The sequence below is a fragment of the Venturia canescens genome, chromosome 9 (assembly GCF_019457755.1).
Source record: "Venturia canescens isolate UGA chromosome 9, ASM1945775v1, whole genome shotgun sequence".
Taxonomy (NCBI): Eukaryota; Metazoa; Arthropoda; class Insecta; order Hymenoptera; family Ichneumonidae; genus Venturia; species Venturia canescens.
Window position 1 is genome coordinate 16,354,952 of NC_057429.1, and position 18,234 is coordinate 16,373,185.

General features: G+C 38.7%; 2 protein-coding genes and 1 long non-coding RNA gene across 15 annotated transcripts; 2 read left to right on the top strand and 1 right to left on the bottom strand.

Annotated features, from left to right (window-relative positions):
• The first annotated feature begins 289 nt into the window (after positions 1-289).
• Positions 290-5,940, top strand: LOC122416352 (zinc finger FYVE domain-containing protein 1-like). 12 transcript variants are annotated; one of them, XM_043429208.1, is made up of 7 exons: positions 290-389; positions 1,701-2,192; positions 2,287-2,553; positions 2,698-3,070; positions 3,225-3,486; positions 3,816-4,266; positions 4,422-5,940. In XM_043429208.1, the coding sequence occupies exons 2-7, from the start codon at positions 1,721-1,723 to the stop codon at positions 4,643-4,645; spliced, it is 2,049 nt and encodes a 682-aa protein (XP_043285143.1). In that variant the 5' UTR covers positions 290-389; positions 1,701-1,720; the 3' UTR covers positions 4,646-5,940. The 12 variants fall into 12 exon arrangements, with proteins under 12 accessions (XP_043285143.1, XP_043285144.1, XP_043285147.1 ...); XM_043429209.1 differs by having other exon boundaries at positions 372-389; positions 1,649-2,192; XM_043429212.1 differs by lacking the exon at positions 290-389 and adding an exon at positions 405-641.
• On the bottom strand, positions 5,913-7,419 carry LOC122416354 (uncharacterized). Its single transcript, XR_006262094.1, has 2 exons — positions 7,278-7,419; positions 5,913-7,198 (listed from the first exon to the last, which is right to left on the bottom strand). It is a non-coding gene; the product is annotated as an uncharacterized lncRNA (long non-coding RNA).
• LOC122416353 (protein kinase 4-like) lies at positions 6,160-18,177 on the top strand. 2 transcript variants are annotated; one of them, XM_043429217.1, is made up of 6 exons: positions 6,160-6,264; positions 9,917-10,470; positions 11,184-11,644; positions 11,751-12,054; positions 12,144-12,249; positions 12,390-18,177. In XM_043429217.1, the coding sequence occupies exons 2-6, from the start codon at positions 10,002-10,004 to the stop codon at positions 12,730-12,732; spliced, it is 1,683 nt and encodes a 560-aa protein (XP_043285152.1). In that variant the 5' UTR covers positions 6,160-6,264; positions 9,917-10,001; the 3' UTR covers positions 12,733-18,177. The 2 variants fall into 2 exon arrangements, with proteins under 2 accessions (XP_043285152.1, XP_043285150.1); XM_043429215.1 differs by lacking the exon at positions 6,160-6,264 and adding an exon at positions 7,321-7,452.
• Positions 18,178-18,234: the final 57 nt, after the last annotated feature.

Sequence of the window (18,234 nt, forward strand, 5' to 3'; positions counted from 1 at the left end):
GCACGGCGCACCTTTATTAGTATTACAATCGAATGAAAGCACTCGAAGTTTCACATTGTTGGTTGATCAATAAATTTAAAAGTTAAATCGCATAAGAGAAAAAAACGCCTTGGTAGTGTTTACTTGTAGGTTGCAATAAAAATAATGTCGAGGTTATACGAGTTTTTCACCTTATAGATGTTCCATATACATATTGTATATGTGTAGTTACCGAATAGGAAAGATTCTTCTTAAGCCAATCACGTCATTGATATCTCTTCCCCTCTTTCTCCTACTCGCCGATATGACACACGCGAGCGCGAGGAATCATTAAACAAACTGCATCAGTGGCTGCTCGAAAGTCTCAAGATATCGTGTTACACGAACATTTTTGTAGCGTTTTAAAAAAAGTAATGCTGTCAAGTGGATTTTTTGATATTGTAAATTGATTAGTCTTGGAGGAAACAAAATTAACAATCGCGATATGAAAACCGTTCAAAGGACGGGATCAATTTTTTGAAACTTTCAATTCGTATAAACAACATTTTTCAACTGCCGGGAAAAACGAAATCATATCGTCGAAATAAGGCATTCAGTTGCATGATATATTTGCTATTCCATTTTATAATCCGAAGTTATTTATTGGAATTATATTCAGAATTGTATGAATTCATCATTCTTTTTGTACTAGGGTGTTCAAGTTGATAAAGGTGACGTGCGGGCGAAAGATCATAATTTCTCTAAAAATTCCCTGTGTGATGTGTGAATGTACACATGACATGACTTCGTTGCGGGTACACGCCGGGGGGCCCGCCGGGCGCTTGGTTTGTTTTCATGAATTTGCGCAGTTCTTTTCGCGGCTTCGTTGCCGCATCTTGTCGTGTGGTGAATAGTGAATAAAAATTCTATTCTATCTACATAAGTTTTCAATAATTATTTCATTCGTATATTTATACGATATCAATATATCTAAATATAATAAACGTATATAGTTTCGAAGATATAATATCACTTATATATGCACGCGTATAATGATAGAGCAATTAAATGTTGGGCGTGTAATAAATAAAATAAAATAGTTTAAAATGACCTAGGAAAAATTCAGTTGAAAAGTTTTGGATTGAAATTTCCCGTAGAAGTTCAAGGAGGATCGTCATTTCTCTTGATATAAACATGCAGTGATAATGAATAAGCATAAGTGAATATTCGAAAAATGTCGTCTCGTTATCGCTCGCTCGTCAGCTGTGAGGGCTGTGAGTCATTATCATTAGTGTTATGATCGTGCTTTTGTTTTTCTCGGCATTCAGTAGTCGCCATCTTGGATTATTTCTAACCTCATTTTCCATCTACAAATGTCACAATAATAACATTGAGATGATATATGCATAGTGTTTGTTTATACTGCAAATATTCCAAACTATTGTTGTGTTGCTTTTGTTTAATTTGATACACGTTTCAATGTTCTATTCATAACAAATGCTTCTTCGTTTAAATGATTTCCCTCGTCGATTTTTGAGAACCGTGAGCATATAAAATATTATTATCTATCCGCAATAAATGATTTTTTGAGTTTATCGCTCGTTAGCGAAATTGGTATAACGACAAAATGAAATAACGGAAACTGGAATTTCTGAACATCTCAAACGTACTGGTTTCTTGAATTTTTTAGTGATTCGGACAATCGAAGAAAATGGCTTTGCAGAATACAATGATTGTTGTAGGATAAAGAACGGGTACAAAAATGAGTGCATTAGATCCTCTGGAGACATTATGGCAAGGGGCGAATGCAATTAGTCCCGCAATTATGAAGAGCCTGGATGACTTCCCGGAGGAAGAGACTCGCAAGGTGCATGAGCAAAATCATATTATCCGAACGCTCGAAGATTCCCTTGTGTACGGACAGGAGGGAAAATCGTTGCATCCTTACGACGAGACATCAAGTTTTCTGCTCATTGATGCGAGAGAGCATCTGCGAGTTTCCAGTGTCGAACAGTTTTATGCAAAATTGAATTGTGCCAAAGAGGCCAAGGTGAAAGTTGTATCGATATTTGGCAACACTGGAGATGGAAAAAGCCATACTCTCAATAGAACTTTCTTCCAAGGCAGAGAAGTTTTCCCCACTTCCAATGAACAGAGCTCTTGTACGCTTGGCGTTTGGGCTGCCTTTGACCCGAGTCTACGTGTCATTTGTCTCGATACCGAAGGGCTTTTAGGTGAAATATAATTAGAATATCCTGTGAAATTTTGATTCTCGATAATGATCGTGCACGATGTGGGATTGATAATCGAAATGTCCTTTTTCTATAGGTGTAACGGTTCATGAGAACGAGCGTACGAGATTGTTGTTGAAAGTTTTAGCCATCTCCGATATCGTCGTATATCGGACGCGCTCGGAAAGATTACACAGAGATTTGTTCACATTCCTTGGAGCAGCGTCCCGCGCTTATACTCATCATTTTCAAGCTGCCCTACAAGCGCTGGGAAAACGCGAAGGCGTACCAAACTCCTCGTGTGCTCTCGGCCCGAGTGTTATCGTTTTTCACGAAACTCGACACACTCGACCTCTCGCCAATAGTAGGTAGAATTTGCGAATCCTTCGCGAGAATAATCAATTTTTTTTTTCAAATCAATCTATCGCTGTCGAGTAACCACGAAAAAATGAAAATTAGTTCGAAAAATGATATTTCGTTGGTAATATTTGAAATATTGAATTTTCAGGTACTTCGGAAAGTGCGGAGGACATACTGAGAAGTCGTTTCGCACAGATGCAGTTGGAAATAGAGGCCTTCAGTTCCATAAAATACGTGGGGGTGCAAACACTAAATCCCCCCACAGATTATGGGCCATTAAGGAACGCCGTTATAAACGAGCTGGAAAACACGACGGTGAGATCGGCGAGAAAACCGAATCTCGTTTACGGCACTCTCAAAATATTGAACGACAAATTCTCCGGGGAAATCTCCAATGTTTCCAGTGTTTTGTTTCCCGACCAGTATTTTACTTGTCCCGTCAAATGTCTCAGCTGTGACTGTCGGTGCACCAATAGCATGGGTCACGTACGCGAAGGGAAACCACATGTCAGCGATACGCTGTAAGAATTTCTCTCGATTCGTCACAACTATTCATTTGCAGGGTTTTCAATAAATAGTATTATTGATTATTCGTTCAACGAAAAATGTCAAAAAGTTGAGCGATTAATAAGAAAGATTTTTCATTGAATAAATGAAATTTGGGGATTTTCATAGTTGCAGATATCAACATCAGTACGAGAACGTGATATATATTTGCAAAAAATGTCACAGCAACGGTAACGAAGTAATAGTGAGCTGTCGCACGCAAATCCAAAGTGACAACGGCTGGTACGGTTTGGCGAAATACGCCTGGTCCGGTTACGTAATAGAGTGTCCACACTGTGGCGAAATTTATCGTAGTCGCCAATATTGGTACGGCAACAAGAATCCTGAAGACGATGCAGTGAGAACCGAAATTAACCACGTTTGGAACGTGGTAAGTCGATCATTCGTATTCTCATATATTTTTAGTATATTTTCAGTGCGTAGCGCTGCAGTCACAAGGTTATCTTCCATTTTTCTGCCGGCACTTTCTATTGGAAGGAGTTGCCAAAATATTCATCATATTCGTGAAACTCGACAGACGTTTTTTCTTATAGAAAATACTTGTTTTCAGAAATGGTCACGGATTGTTGCTTCATAACGTTTGATGCTTCAATTTGCCAGTTTAGGGTCTTACTAGTTTTTAAAACAATCTGAGTAACCATAAAATGTAACCAATTATTTGAGTTACTTCGGCTGAAATAAAATTTGTTCTGACCGCAGGCAAATATGTCGATAACGAACCAAAATACGGCGCAGCGTGTGATTGACGGGGTGTCGTACATAACAGAGACGGTGGCGAGCGTTTCTCTTCAGCCGACGAAAGCGTTGTCAGCATGGGTCGCTGATCAAGTGGCGCCGACTTATTGGCGCCCGAACAACGAGATTAAGCACTGTCACAATTGCAAAATCCTTTTTGGGGCTTCAGACTCGAAACATCATTGCCGGTCTTGCGGCGAAGGGTTTTGCGCTAAATGTTCCTCGAATGTGAAAACGGTACCAGCAAGAAATTGGTTCACGCCTGTTCGCGTTTGCGATTCTTGTTTCACCAAAGACAATAATTCCAACAACGAACCAATTCTCGATAACACCGAGGACGTCAGCGCCAGGAAGGTCACTGAACACGTTGTCTCGACTCTCAACGCGGTGGGAACCGTTTTTACTTATTCCAAGTGTACGTTTCAACTTTTATACTTCCGATAATATTCATTTTCATTGAAATTTTAATGGCATGAAACAAAGTGGCGGTTCGATCTTTCCTGACTGAAAAATGAGCATAAAATCTGGTGCATTCGTTATTTTTTTTATTTCTTTTTTTTTTATCCTCAGCCTTGATCAAAGACACCGTTCGGCCTACGTATTGGGTTCCGGATTCGGAACTTACCAACTGTTGCGTATGTAACAAATATTTCAACGTTCAACTTCCGCTCCATCACTGTCGGGACTGCGGCCGAGGAGTTTGCCAAAATTGTTCCCAGCATCGGAAACCCGTACCGCGACGTGGTTGGGACAAGCCCGTGCGAGTTTGCGACTTGTGCATGAAAATTGATTAAAAAAAAAATAAGACGAAAGCTCGTTGACAGCAAGGAAAAAGCTCTGCCCAAAAAACGTTTTAGTACTATTTTATTAAAATTCAAACGTTCCAGAAATATTCAAATTCACACTGCGAAAGACGATAGCGGGTCGATATTGGAATTCAAAAATTCCAATTGCATAATTGTTCGATTATTTCGATACTGAATTTCGAATTCAAAAAATATTTCTATTACCCCTAGATGAAGGGACTATATTTTTTGTTTTTATAATAATTGAAACAATTTTTTTTTTTAATCTGATCTTCGTAGTAATTTTTTTTCCACGTGATCCAAAACTGTGACATGAATTATTCCAGTTTTCTATTTTGATATTCATTAAAACGTGAATCGAATGATAGTGAATGAAAAGACAGATTTTCGTTGAAATTCATTACGGGCTGTGCCATAAATATTACGTATTTGAATTTCACGTACGACGTTATAACAAAAAATATGCCACAAGCGATTCTAATTTTAAGTTCTTTATAACAATCATTGTTTTAATTTTATTTTTATGTTCAGTATCGATAATAACTTTTTTATGAATGCTCGAGAGATAGAACTACTCAAAAGGAAAAAAATCGCAAAACCAACATTTTCCAGCACAAAATTATTTTTCATTTCAATGATTTTCCTAATTTTACGGATAAACGTTTCGTGAGTATTGATGAATCTGATGGTAAGAAAAAACTGTTAGTATTTCATAAACTTGGCTGTGAGGGAGACCGTGTTTTGCGAAAAAAAAACAATACCAAAAAAAGCATTTTCTCAACGTTCCTAAAGCGCCGTGCATTCCGCGGAATTTTGTGGTAATAATTATCCAGATTAATTTGAAAACTGATTGGTCTTTTCAACGAAATTCCAAAGTAGTGAAATTTCAAGTTGCCATGTTTTTAGTTTGATTTTGAGAAATTGAGGTTTCAGTATTTGATCGTTTTTCGTAATAATCCCGGATAAGAGATTTTTCTTTATGAATTTTAGTTCGAACTTCTCCTTTTCCTTGACTTTCAAATTTAACAGACTTTTTGAAATTTAATCGAAAAAATGTAATTTGGAGAAAAACAAAAGGAATGGCGAGAAATAATGGAATTGAAAAGATTGCTAATGATTCGTTCTTTTAAGCTGCAATGAATTGATTGGGTTTCAAATTATTTATCAAGTTCCAGATACGAATTAGTATATTTTTAATATGCCACATTGTTCGAACGACGAAAAAAAAAACTAAACGAAGAGAGAGAAGAAGATGTGAAATAAATACTTATTATTGACAGTTATTTCAGATTTTTTTCCAGCATCATTTGTCCCAATTCCTCCTAGTAGTATTAACGTGCATATGCAAAAAAAATCATTTGAAGCAAACCGAAGTGGGATAAAAGTGCGATTTTTTTGTTTTAAATTGGGTTTGAATATCCCGCCGCGTAAACTTGGAACATTCGATATATCGACATTCGAGTTGATTAGTGACGTACTTCAGATCGACGGTGAGGCGTGACGTCACAACATGGCGTTCCGATCAGCTGGGTGTTGTGTAGAGTGTGCTTGCGATGCTGTCCGTCTTGGTAAAATTTTCTAAGGACACCGTCTGTCTCCTCGAGCACGTAAGTTTTCGAAAAATCGTCGGAAAAAAATCGAAAAAAACATGGGAAAGAGTGTTAAATCAGTAGAATGACCTTCAGTCGCCCTTCCGGGAACTCCAGAGAGGAAAAAATCGTGTTAGTTAATATTTGAAAAAAAAAGTTGAAATAACGTATTTGCAAAAGATTTTCGAGAGTAAATTTTGATCAACAATGGGGAAAAAAGGAAGAAATTTTGAAGTTGAGGACACGATTGTGAAAACGCATACTTGGTTTCATGTGTTCGGGTTTGGCCCAGTTGGGTATTTTTCGTTCACATTTGCTAACGAGGACTCGCAATCCAAAATCTAGCAATGATAACTAACAAAATGAAATAAAACTCACATCAATAACAGTTTTAAAATGAAAAAAAAAAATATATTCTCCATGTTTCGGCACAGTAAAATGGGGGAAAAACGAGATTTGAGGTTGGTCTACGAATTGGGAGTGGAAAAAAATCGTCTGCTTCGCCAGCGATGTTTATCTCAACGCTGTCTCAGTGATTTCACTTGTTTTTTCATCTGTTCCATTTTTTGTCGCAATTCAAAGGTTTTCCGAAAGTGCGTCGATGTTTTTTCGGGCTTTCGGGTGCATCGGAATTCACAACGCACCATTTTGATGCCGTGTGCAAGTGCGTTTCTGGTTGTGTGTGGTTAGTGTGTCTGTGCATGTGTGTTGATGCGGTGGCCATTTTCATGCTTGCTCGAGTTTCGTAATCATTATCAAACTCCATATTTGAATTCAACAAGTATAACGCACTTCCCCGTGCGCTCGAGAAACGTTTGCCATTATTGAATTGCCCCTCTCAAGTTCTCAATTTTTTTTCATCGATCTTACAAAAATGGCAGCCAAAAGTTCGTTTTTCTGCACCGTTTGTTGACACGTGATGAATCGTGTATTCCGTATCACGTGACCGGAGCTTGAAAAAAAAAAAATTACATTCAGTGATCAAGAAAAGATAATTAATTGAATAAAAGTATTGGTGTACAAGGAAATACTTTTGTTTTGGATGTTGCCACGAAACGAAGGTGTTCCGCGAGTGAAATAATATCGTGCAACAAAAACGACGCCATTTTTTTGGTTTTTGTTTAAACTTATTATTTTGTAAGAACACAAATAATAAACGTCACCGATTTTTACTCCATACGAAGATTTTACTTCAATGTTTTTCTGGTAACAGCCGCATACTCATATTTTTATGTGCATACGTGTAAAATGCATGGTTATTCCACGTATATGAATGTGTGGATATGCGTGTACACACACACACACACACACACACACACACACACACACACACACACACACACACACACACACACACATGTACACACATGTACACACATATGTATAAACGATAACATGTATATCAATGTTGACGACGCAACTCCATCGTATCGCCGTATACAGAAAAGTCGGCCATTTTGTATCTCAATTACGATGATAAACAAATGACGCTATTGGCACGCGTGTTTGGGTTCGAGATTAAATCGTTCTTCGCTCAACGACACAAGACCGCGAACATTTGAAACAATGCACCGCGACCGTCGTTTAAGCAGAGTTCGATCGAGCACTTCCGAAGAGTGTGTTTCTCGTTTCGCGTACTTGTTTAATTTTTTGAGGTTATATTTTCGAGGCAAAAGAGAAAATGGGTGTTTGTGTGGATAATGTGCTTAGTGGGAGTTGGTTTGTGTTGCTAGGGCGATGTAGAGAGCCGGTTGATGGTTGCTTGGCAACAGCATCCTCTCTCTCTCTCTCTCTCTTCTGTGCACATACTTCTTCATGCTTTACGGCCACGAAGCAAGCAATGCCTATCGATGCGGCTACTAAAGCGCATTTAACCGTGATCGTAAATGGGCAACCTATAAAAACTCGTGTCAAGGATGATCCCTCATAATAATTATAATAATTGTTATTTTCCTTACCATCGCTTCTCACTTGTCGGATGAAATATATCGCAACACTAAAAAATTACGTCCACTACGGTTTCAAATTTTTTCAGGACTCGTTCTTTTTTTTATGGACCTTCATTTGTCAGTTGTATTTTTTTTTTAATATTGAGCCTAAATTGATATTCTTTTAGTAAAATTCATTTTTTCAATGGCAAAAACACTGTGTAAAGACCTTCGTGACGTGCATTTTCCAATATTTTTTGTCCATCATATTCGAGAAATTTATTCCTTTGGAATAATTATCGCTCACCGTTATTTATAAGAAATTTTGTTCCGCCCTCCTCGACACAGTACGAGAGATGCAGGAAATAGACATTCAAAGGTCACGAACGATTGAATAGTGATATTTGATATGAACTCAACGGATTTTGCGTAAATGTTTTTTAGCCCCGATGGTGACATCTACCGGTATTATTATCTAAACAAATTCAAGATCCTCCTTCCAATAGATGGCGCTGTCCGAATTTTTAAATGTTATCGTGTACCTCATGGGTATCAACGGTTTTTTTTTTCGATTCGTTGAGAATATCATTGAAAATACGTCGATTTATGGAGAGAACGATGAATCACGTGTTATTTTTCCCTCTTTTTGCATCGTTCGTGAAGTGGCTTCGATTGTCAAAAATCATTTTTCTCAACGAGCGATGTTTATTCGCGAAAGAAACCTCGGTTCGTTAAGCGTTTAGAATATCGATGCGATGCATCCTCGATTTTTGGTTATATCCGAGGATCAAAAGACGCGCATGGATCTTATAAAAGAAACTCGGATTCGAATTTCGTTTCTCGTGTGACAGAAATTCCCAATACCTCCCCTGATTCGAGTTGTCGCTTTGGGCTATTTTCTGACTACAAACAAGTGAGCTTTTTCTCATCGGCACGCGCGCACGCCGGCGACATCGGTACAAATCTTAAAATTAGATACGCGGGACTCGACTGAAATTAGACATTAGCGCCGTTCTAATGTTCAACGAAGATGATCTTAGGGCGAGAATCGAAAATGGCGTCGTTTATTTCCATTCTTCATAAATCTCCTTACAGGTTTTTTTCTCTAAAAGTATGTTGTAACCCTTTAGAAATAATGCTTAAATTTAATTTTACACGGAATTCAATGACGGAGCCTTCACTGCGACAATTGCATAATCGAAATTGGTTTGAATTCGCGTAAGTTAGCTAATCGAGAATCGTTTCAATGGATCAGAGGAACCTCAAGAATTTTCCATCGTTGGAAAAGCTCGAAAACAAAGTAGAATACAAAGTCGATCTTTGGGGTACCTGTGAAACGTATTTATAGACTCATTACATAGAGGGTGTCCCGGCTCGATATGAGAGTGACAAACTGCGGTCTAAAAATAATTCGGTGGTTGAAATTTCTCAATAATTGAATTCCCTATCGAGCCATCATTCGAAGCATGGGCCTGTGAGCCCGTAAAACTCGCATTTTCCTCATTCACATTCTACTGATAATTTCAACTGAATATTTATACTTACGATTGGTGGAGTTCTTGGGGGGGGGGGGGGGGGGGGGGGGGCGGTGGAGAAAATTACGAAAAATGTCCTGCGTGTAAAATCGAAGCTCGCAAAGTGTCGTGATTTCCGTTGTCCCCGAATGTTTTATAATTAAAAAATCGATCCGAAGTGACAGCAGCGATAAGTCGTTTTCTCAAATTTGAATTCGAATGTTACAGTGACCCGAAAAAGGGGGCGAGAGAGCAAAAGGAAGAGGTCGAAGGGTGACTCCGAGCGCTGCGAAGAACGCGACGGAAAAATAGAATGGCGCCGGACAGGCCGGACGCGACGGGGATCGAGGCGGCTTGCGGTCTCACGGTAACGCGCGTGTTGAGTTTCGGCGAGACCGTTTTCACCGTTAAGGAGGGTGACAACGCGAGTACTTTCACGGACTCGGGTTCAGCCGACGAGCAAATGAACGAGGAACAAGTGGTCGGCATGGCGAACAGCTCGGCAAACGGCTCGACCAATGACAGCATCAAATCGAGCCAGCCCGATGACGATCTTACTTCGCTGAGTTGGTTGCATCAACAAAACTTACTCAAGGGCCTTGAGATTTCCAGCCCCGCCAAAAGCGCCAAAAATGATAACCACATCAACAACAATAATAACAATAATACGAGCAACAACAATAACAACAGTAACACCAATAACAATAACGTATGCGAGGACAGTGCCGAATTTTCTGAAAACACAAACTCCATTTCGAGCCTCGACGACAGTTATTTTCCAGGTAATTACGCATTTCGTGTCCAAGACCAAAACGTCTCCCAGACTTTATATTCGATTAAACTAGGAATTTTTTATATCTCGGAGCTCAGACTCGCAACGCTCTCGGGATGTTATTCATCGTGTATTTTAGAATTTTTACTACGGAATCGTAATTTGCGACATTGTAAACTTAATCGATGAGGTTATTCGCCGGTGTTCAGAAGATTCAATTCCAAAAGATTAAAACCCTTACTAGTCACACCTCAAGTTTCTGGCGTAATAGTCACACGGGGTCCAAAGTACCCCGCTCACTTTGGGGGACGATAAATAATTGAAAAACTGTGAAAAAAAAAAATAAAATAAAAATACTGCAATGTATTTCGAACCTTTAAGAAACGACCATAACGATTTTATTCTATTCGTGTTATTTTTAATATTTAAAAAAATGTCAAAGAAAAAGAATGCAGGAAAAATGACTCTTTTCACAAAAATTGATGTAGAAATCGTAATTTTCAATAATAAAAAAAAAAAAAAAATCAACTCGTTCTATAAACCTGAGAAATCATGCTTTCTTTTGGTTAACTGATCACTGTATCGTGGAGTTTTGATTCGATTAAAGTATTTTCATGATTTATTTCAATTTTGGATGCATAATTTATTGATTTTATTGACCAATTTGATAAATAGTATTTGGATAGTAAAACGGTATTAAGATCGATGCGATTGTACTCACAGATAGCAACGGCAAGAGCAGCAACGCTTCCAGCACGTCACGTGGTCAAACGCAAACGAGCCATATTTACCAGAGTCCCGGTAAGAGCTTCGAAAAGTCGGGTTCGCAGTTCGTTCAGGAAGCTGCGAAACAGGGACACGGCCATTACTCAACAGCCCAAAGTAATCAAGCGAAGATATCATTGAACAACAATATTCTGCCGGTCTCGAATCGCAACAAACATCCAACCCACATACCTTACGATCCTCATTTGCATAGAAATAGCAAACCGCCGTACTCGTTTTCCTGTCTTATCTTCATGGCGATTGAGGACAGTCCCGTAAAAGCTCTCCCGGTCAAGGAGGTCTACGCCTGGATCCTCGATCACTTTCCGTACTTTCGGAACGCACCGACCGGATGGAAAAATTCAGTCAGGCACAATCTCAGTCTCAACAAGTGTTTTCGCAAAGTTGAAAAAGCTCCCGTGAGTTCATTTATAATTGGATAGAAATTATGGAGATAATTGGCATCGGTGATTCTATTCGAATATGTAATTCGTTCATTGATTTTCGATTCGTCGATTTTCACAGAACCTCGGAAAAGGTTCGCTGTGGATGGTGGACGCTCAATATCGTCCGAATCTCATTCAAGCACTTTCACGTGCACCGTTTCCACCACCCTCTGCCCAAAATCTCTCGTCCCCGGAAAAAACTCCGAGAAAAAGTACGAGCACGAGGTTACCGGATCCGGTGCTTTTCCCCTATCTCTCCAAGAGACTGGCATCCAGCAATATTGGGGACAACTCCGAGCTTGAGTTCGACAGTGACGTAGATGCCGCTGCGGTCGCGATGCTTTCTTTCAAACACGGACCTATTATTTTGAATCACAATAAAGGTATCGTTGCAAATCGTACATTTTTCGAAATTCATTATTTTACTAGAATTTCGTATGCATTGAAGTATAAGAAAAAACTACTTTTATAGATCGTAAAAAGAAAGTTGCGGAACCGGAAAAGTTGGTACCCGTTATCACGAGGAGCTCGAGCGAGGATCACACGTACAGTTGCATCACGTCCGTCAAATTGGACAGGTGAGGAGAGCGGCTGTGAAGTATGGATCGGGCATTTTCACCATTTTATTTGCGTTTCGTGTGAATAATTGAAACGGATAATCTCAACGAATAAAATTAGGATTGAGAGGGAATGAAAAAATGAAAAAAATTCTTTGCAGTAAAAGACCGAGCGCGGGAATGGCGTTACCGGACGTGGACGAGCAGAGAAAAATAGCGGAAGGTGCGGACGCGTTGTTGAATTTGGCAGGAGTGAGTACAAATTTGAGTCACAGCGGGGTGCACAACGAGGTAGAGAATTCAACGACACCGGGTCCAACGAGCCCAACGAGTCCAACAATAACGGCGAGCTCGTCGTCCCCATTGACCTCGAAATCAGCGCTTCCGGTAAAAACTAAGAGACGCTCGAGCTCAAGTGATTTCTCGAGTTTGGGTGACAAGAGACGCCGGCGTTGGCGGGAGTGGGGTGAGGGTAACAGGTATCTCAAGCAAGTTAGAGGTTAAAGTGCGTTTTTTTTTCCGTTCCGTCGATAAGGAAAGAAAAACCACAGAAAAAAGGAAAAAAAAATCAAGGACCGTGGTCGAGAAAAAGGGCGAAAGAAAGCAACGCAAAAACAATCTAGCATCCAAAGCAATATTTTCTACGAGGTTGCTGAAGCAAGGAGAATACGAGAGGGAAGTAAGCGAAAAAGATACAATTTATTCCCTGGATTAGCGCCACTTTTGAGAACACGCCGAAGGGTGCTTGGAAAACAAAGAATGAAAATATTAACGAATCGAATGCGAGAGAGAGAGAGAGAGAGCGAGAGAGAGTGAACAAAAAAATCGCTAAACGCCAAAACTATAAAATAGCAGAAGAAAAAAACTCCATTCGAAAGCACCGAACTATACAAGCAATAATAGACAAGTAATGAGCGTACTATTGACGAGGCGAGATGCAAAAAAAACATATACAACTCAAAACAGTTGTATAGTTTTTTAGATAGAAAGAATGGCACGGTTTTACCTCTCAATTTTCTATTTGCGACGAGATATACAAATGAGATAAATCAATAACAACACAATATGAGAGGCAAAAGATACATGAAAAACAACAAAAAACATTACGGTAAAATGATTTTTAGGAACTGTTGCGAGGAATTATACATATTAATTCATAGAGAGTTTAATTAATGATAATAGAGAGTTCTATATTAGTTTTTTTCTCCCCTGTAGATATGTATAGATTTACATAATTGTGTATATATATATAAATAACCACATAAATGAATATTTATACTGAATTTACAGACCGACAACACACACTCACACGAACACGAGTACGCATACACATATATTGATACAAATACACGTTGAGTGCATAGTCAACAGTGCAAACTCAACATTAGAATTGAGTCGTCAGTCTCAAAATTCCATACACTTACTCAATTCGACTTCTCCTTCCTCGTTAATGACGTTAATGACGGTTGCGAACTTGAATCTTACTCGCACTGTTGACCACGGAACCTCGTACATTCTGTGTACATATATGAATTTATGTATAAATATTTATTTATATGTATGTATATACATAAATATGTAATTGAAATAACTATTCGAATAGTAAAATTGAATAATATATTTGAGAAGGCGTAAGAGAGAGAGAGAGAGAGAGTGAAACGTGCGCGTTTGTATATATGAATATGCCATATATATATACATATATACAACGATATATGTATGTACGAAAAATGCACAGACGTAATTTGTAAAATTGCAATTCATGCAGCCAGCGGTTTCATTTGCCGGATGTCCGTAGTGTAAACCTACTAATATTGTGACACTACCGAATTCGGTGCTTGTTTTTTCTTTCAAATGAATAATTATGAAAGTTTTAATGATAAAGATTTTTTAACGGTTTTGCAAAATTTTCGATAAACGTTATCCAATTGAATTCTAGATTATGAAAAAAATTATTGTAACAAGCTCGAAACGTTTGTAAATTTATTCGTTTTGATAAAATCATTCGACGATGCAAATTATTGGTATATCAAGTAGTTCATTAAATTATTGAAGTGAGAGGGGCTTGGAAACGAAAATATTTGAGAGAAGAAAAAAATATATAAAAATTCAAGGAATTTTGTACTTCCTTTTTCAAATGGGGTGAGGGCCAAAGTCTTATGTGAAAATTTCCAAATTTACAGTCCGGACACCCGGTAAATAGTGATAAACGTATCGCGAAAGTAGAGTCCGAAAATGGCGAGTTTCGCAAAACGTAAACGGAATAAAAAGAGAGAGAGAAAGGGGGCGAGAAGAATAAGAAAAAGTAATAATAAATGAATGAGGAGTGAGAGTGAGAGAGAAAGATGTTACAATTAGTGAGTACTATAATTTGTCGCCTTTTTCTACTCTATTCGTGGTGGGCTTTTGAAATGATTTTCAATACTGTTGTATGTCATTGAGAATAGCGTATGAAAGAATAAGAAAATCTGGTACGTAACGTGAGAACGGTTTCGGTTGCCTGATACTCGCTTCTGGAAAATCGTTTGGGGAATTTCGAATATGATAAACTGCGAATACTCATTGCTCGAAAAATCTGTATTTGGCTTTCTAGATCCTCGGAATTGCGCTCGCTTCGACCCTCGCCCGCATTCACCTGTTTGCACCAGTAATTTTCAAACGTTCGTTTCTCCAACTTGAATCGTCGAATTCAAATGCACCACAAATGATTGTCAAGTATCTAAATTTCTTCAATTAATTTTTCAGAGCTCCTGCAAGCTCGTGCAAGCTTTTTCTTTTAATACTTGGCGTCGAGGCCGTGGAAAGCCTCGTTCCACTGCACTGGAGTTTCAAATGCCTACGGAGTATTCGCAGTTCTCAATGAAACGGATGCCGGGCCGTCGCGTTTACAAGCCTCTGAATCGATCGACACACCTACGGAAGCCGATACACAATTTCTTGAGTACACTCGGTAAAATCTGGTACTTTTGGTGTGCTATATGCGAATTTAGAGATCGAAAATTCTAGCTTTCGATACTCCGAGTGTCCGGTACTCGGGAGATGCAATCCTTGGTACTTAAAATGACGACTAAATTTTAAAAAACAAAATCGTGATGCTGTGATCAAAAAATATTTAGAATCCCGCTCGAATTTCGGAAGCGAGTCAGTGACCGACGGTCACAAATGTACATCACATCGTTATTGTCTATATACAAAGAGAGAGAGAGAGAGAGAGAGAGAGAGAGAGAGAGAAGAAGAAGAAAGAGTGACGATATATTTTTACAGGGCTCTGCCCGCGTGATAAAAAGCTCTTCCTAACGATTCGCTGATATCCACGTTCATTAGCTTACGGAGAGAATGTCGATGGATAGAAATAACGGGGACAAAGGGGAAGGATCATGTGGGGAAAAAAGCACGGAAATGCGGAAATGAGATATTAAGAATTGGAGCGAATGGCGATGGGACGGGAAGAATTGAAATGATAGGGAACGGTGTCCCTCGCTGGCGGCGCAACCCGGACAAGGTCCGTTACACGCGAATCACGACTCTATGCATTTTCGTTCCTTCGTTCTCTGTGTCCTACGCAAATTTGTTGATAATTTTGAGAAAATTCAAACTGGAAAGCCAACACGGATTGTTCCTAGTGAAAATTTTGGCGCAGAGAAGCCTTGTGCGAATCGAATTTCCAAAATTGCAAATGCCCGAGCGAAAAACGTCGATCGCAGGTACATTTTCGAATCTGTGGCCAGTTGGAGCACCCCCGAGACAGTTGGAAACAAAGAAATCGAGCTCGGGCCAGTTGCGTCTCATCAGGAATGAGGGAACGAGTGCTCGAGTCTTTTTTTCCACCTCTTCGATCTCCAGCCATTAACTTTCCCTCCTCCCTCCTATGCTGCTTATCCCACGCTTCCACGTTAACCATTGGATTCGATATTTTTTCAATGATCCTCTAGCGAGGAAAATTCTCAGTGAAACCGAGTTCGGCGTTTACCAGCGATTCGTTTCGCCGTTACGGAACAAGAGGATCGTTGAAAGGGCGCGCTGCCATAAAAACAAGTAACAAAAGAGTTAGAAAGTAGGAAGAGAGCAGCAAATAAGAGAACGAGGAAGATCATGAGAGAGTGACAGAGCGAGAGAGAGAGAGAGAGGCGGAAAATGTTTTCACAGCTATAGCTTACGTTCGTTGCGACTGAACGTCTGTTCTTCCATGTAGCTTATTCTAAACTAATTGACTAGGTGGACCGAAAATTTCAAAAAAGGTCCGTATATTTATCACCTTCATCATCACAATCATTCTCATCATAAAAAAAAAAAACAATTAAAACGATCGAACGCTAAGGAAATAAACTGAAATTTAAAAAATTTTTAAAAATAAAATTAAAATTGAAATAAAATTCCAGAATTGAAGTACTAAAAACACACAAAATCTCACTCATACTGAAGAAGACGAACATTTTTAGCACTTTAACGGAACGTTGATTTGACTTTAGAGTTGTACAATTAGCGAACAAAAAACTCGTACAATTGTAATTAATGAAATTCTCAATCGGCGAGTGAGAAGAGCGAATCTATGGGGCGGGGGAGGGGAGCGCAAGAGGGAAATAAAAGCAATAAAAACTAGTAAGACCTGATATTGCATCGAATACTCTAGTCAGCTGGTCGTTTTTTTTACAATCTCGTTAAATCGTCAAAATCAGAGAAGAAAGCATTTGGACTGTGTTCAATTGGATGTTGAAATGTGTTTTTCCAAAAATCTTTGTTAACACGACGAGCGCCATTCATTTTTGTACACGCGTATATAGCTTACGGTGTTTCTTATTGGGAGCGCTTTCATTTTTTTTTATTTATTTTTCAGAGCCAAAGAGTTGGCAAGCTTTTTGCGAATGTGCCTGAACCCAGCAGCCTGTAGTCGACTTGAACCGTGCTCCCAAAGTGGTGGATTCTTTTAATCCTGACGAATCAACATGGAAGTTCGATTATGTTGCATTTTTGGGACCCATGCTTTGAGGCAAAGAAACGTTTCCAAGCTTCAATTTCAATTGAATGAAAAAATTCATGATTTTGGGATCGGCAGTTAAAAAACTCGAGGTACAGGTCGCAGTAACTTTGCACACCCGTTGAGCTCAGAAAGTGTGAGGAGGAGGGTCGGGTAGGGGGGGGGGGGGGCGAAAAAGTTAGAAGCACTCGGAATAAGAAGTCCCTTAACGTATATACGTGCACACGAAAAAGTGGCCACTCTCAAGACTCCAAATTTTTCGAGAGATAAATAAAATAGAATTCCACTACGACCCTGGAGTCGATTTTCAATCGACTTTCCCCGCTAACCACCGGCTGACGGACGTAGTAATTTTTGTACCTCGTACAAAACAAAAGAAAAAAAGAGAGAAAAACGAAAGAAAATGATCTTAGAGAGTACGCGAGCTTTAACGAGGCACCGCGTACGGGGAGGTGAGTGGAGCGAAAAATCGTCGATGATTGAGAAAGAGAAAAGAATTATTGCGAAACACACCCAGCCACGGACAATCAAAACAAAAAATGCCACAATGATGGTGTTTCATTTGATTCTGTTGCATGACGTTGTGCCAAATCGACAAATATTTTATTTAGGTTTCGATAAATTTTATCTTTATTTATAATAATTATAGTACATATTTATATATATACGTGTATATTATATACATATATTTATGAATTTACGTCTTCGTATATATGTATTAATATACGTATATAAATTTTTATGTATATTGTACATTTTAAGAATTTTGTTGGCGTAATGTGTAATATTGATTATTATTGATTATTGATTATTGATTAATATTAATTATTATGAAATTTCAATCGAATGAAGAAAAACAAAATCACACAATGTAAAATGTTTGTTAAGTTTTTGGCCTTGCTTATACAACTTGAGTGTAATATCTTAGGCTGTAACTATGGCAGAACTTTATCTAAAATGATATAAAAAAACAAGCTATTATGTGTATTTATTTTTCAACCCCTTAGAATTTCGCGGGAAAAATTACAAAA

What these genes read in the sequence shown, in the direction of transcription:
- LOC122416352 (XM_043429208.1), top strand. Translation starts at nt 1,721, where the DNA reads ATGAGTGCATTAGATCCTCTGGAGACATTATGGCAAGGGGCGAATGCA. An exon ending in CACTCGACCTCTCGCCAATA is followed by an intron (nt 2,554 to 2,697) that starts GTAGGTAGAATT and finishes TTGAATTTTCAG; the next exon opens with GTACTTCGGAAAGTGCGGAG. An exon ending in TTAACCACGTTTGGAACGTG is followed by an intron (nt 3,487 to 3,815) that starts GTAAGTCGATCA and finishes TTCTGACCGCAG; the next exon opens with GCAAATATGTCGATAACGAA.
- LOC122416353 (XM_043429217.1), top strand. Translation starts at nt 10,002, where the DNA reads ATGGCGCCGGACAGGCCGGACGCGACGGGGATCGAGGCGGCTTGCGGT. An exon ending in TATTTTGAATCACAATAAAG is followed by an intron (nt 12,055 to 12,143) that starts GTATCGTTGCAA and finishes CTACTTTTATAG; the next exon opens with ATCGTAAAAAGAAAGTTGCG. An exon ending in ACGTCCGTCAAATTGGACAG is followed by an intron (nt 12,250 to 12,389) that starts GTGAGGAGAGCG and finishes AATTCTTTGCAG; the next exon opens with TAAAAGACCGAGCGCGGGAA.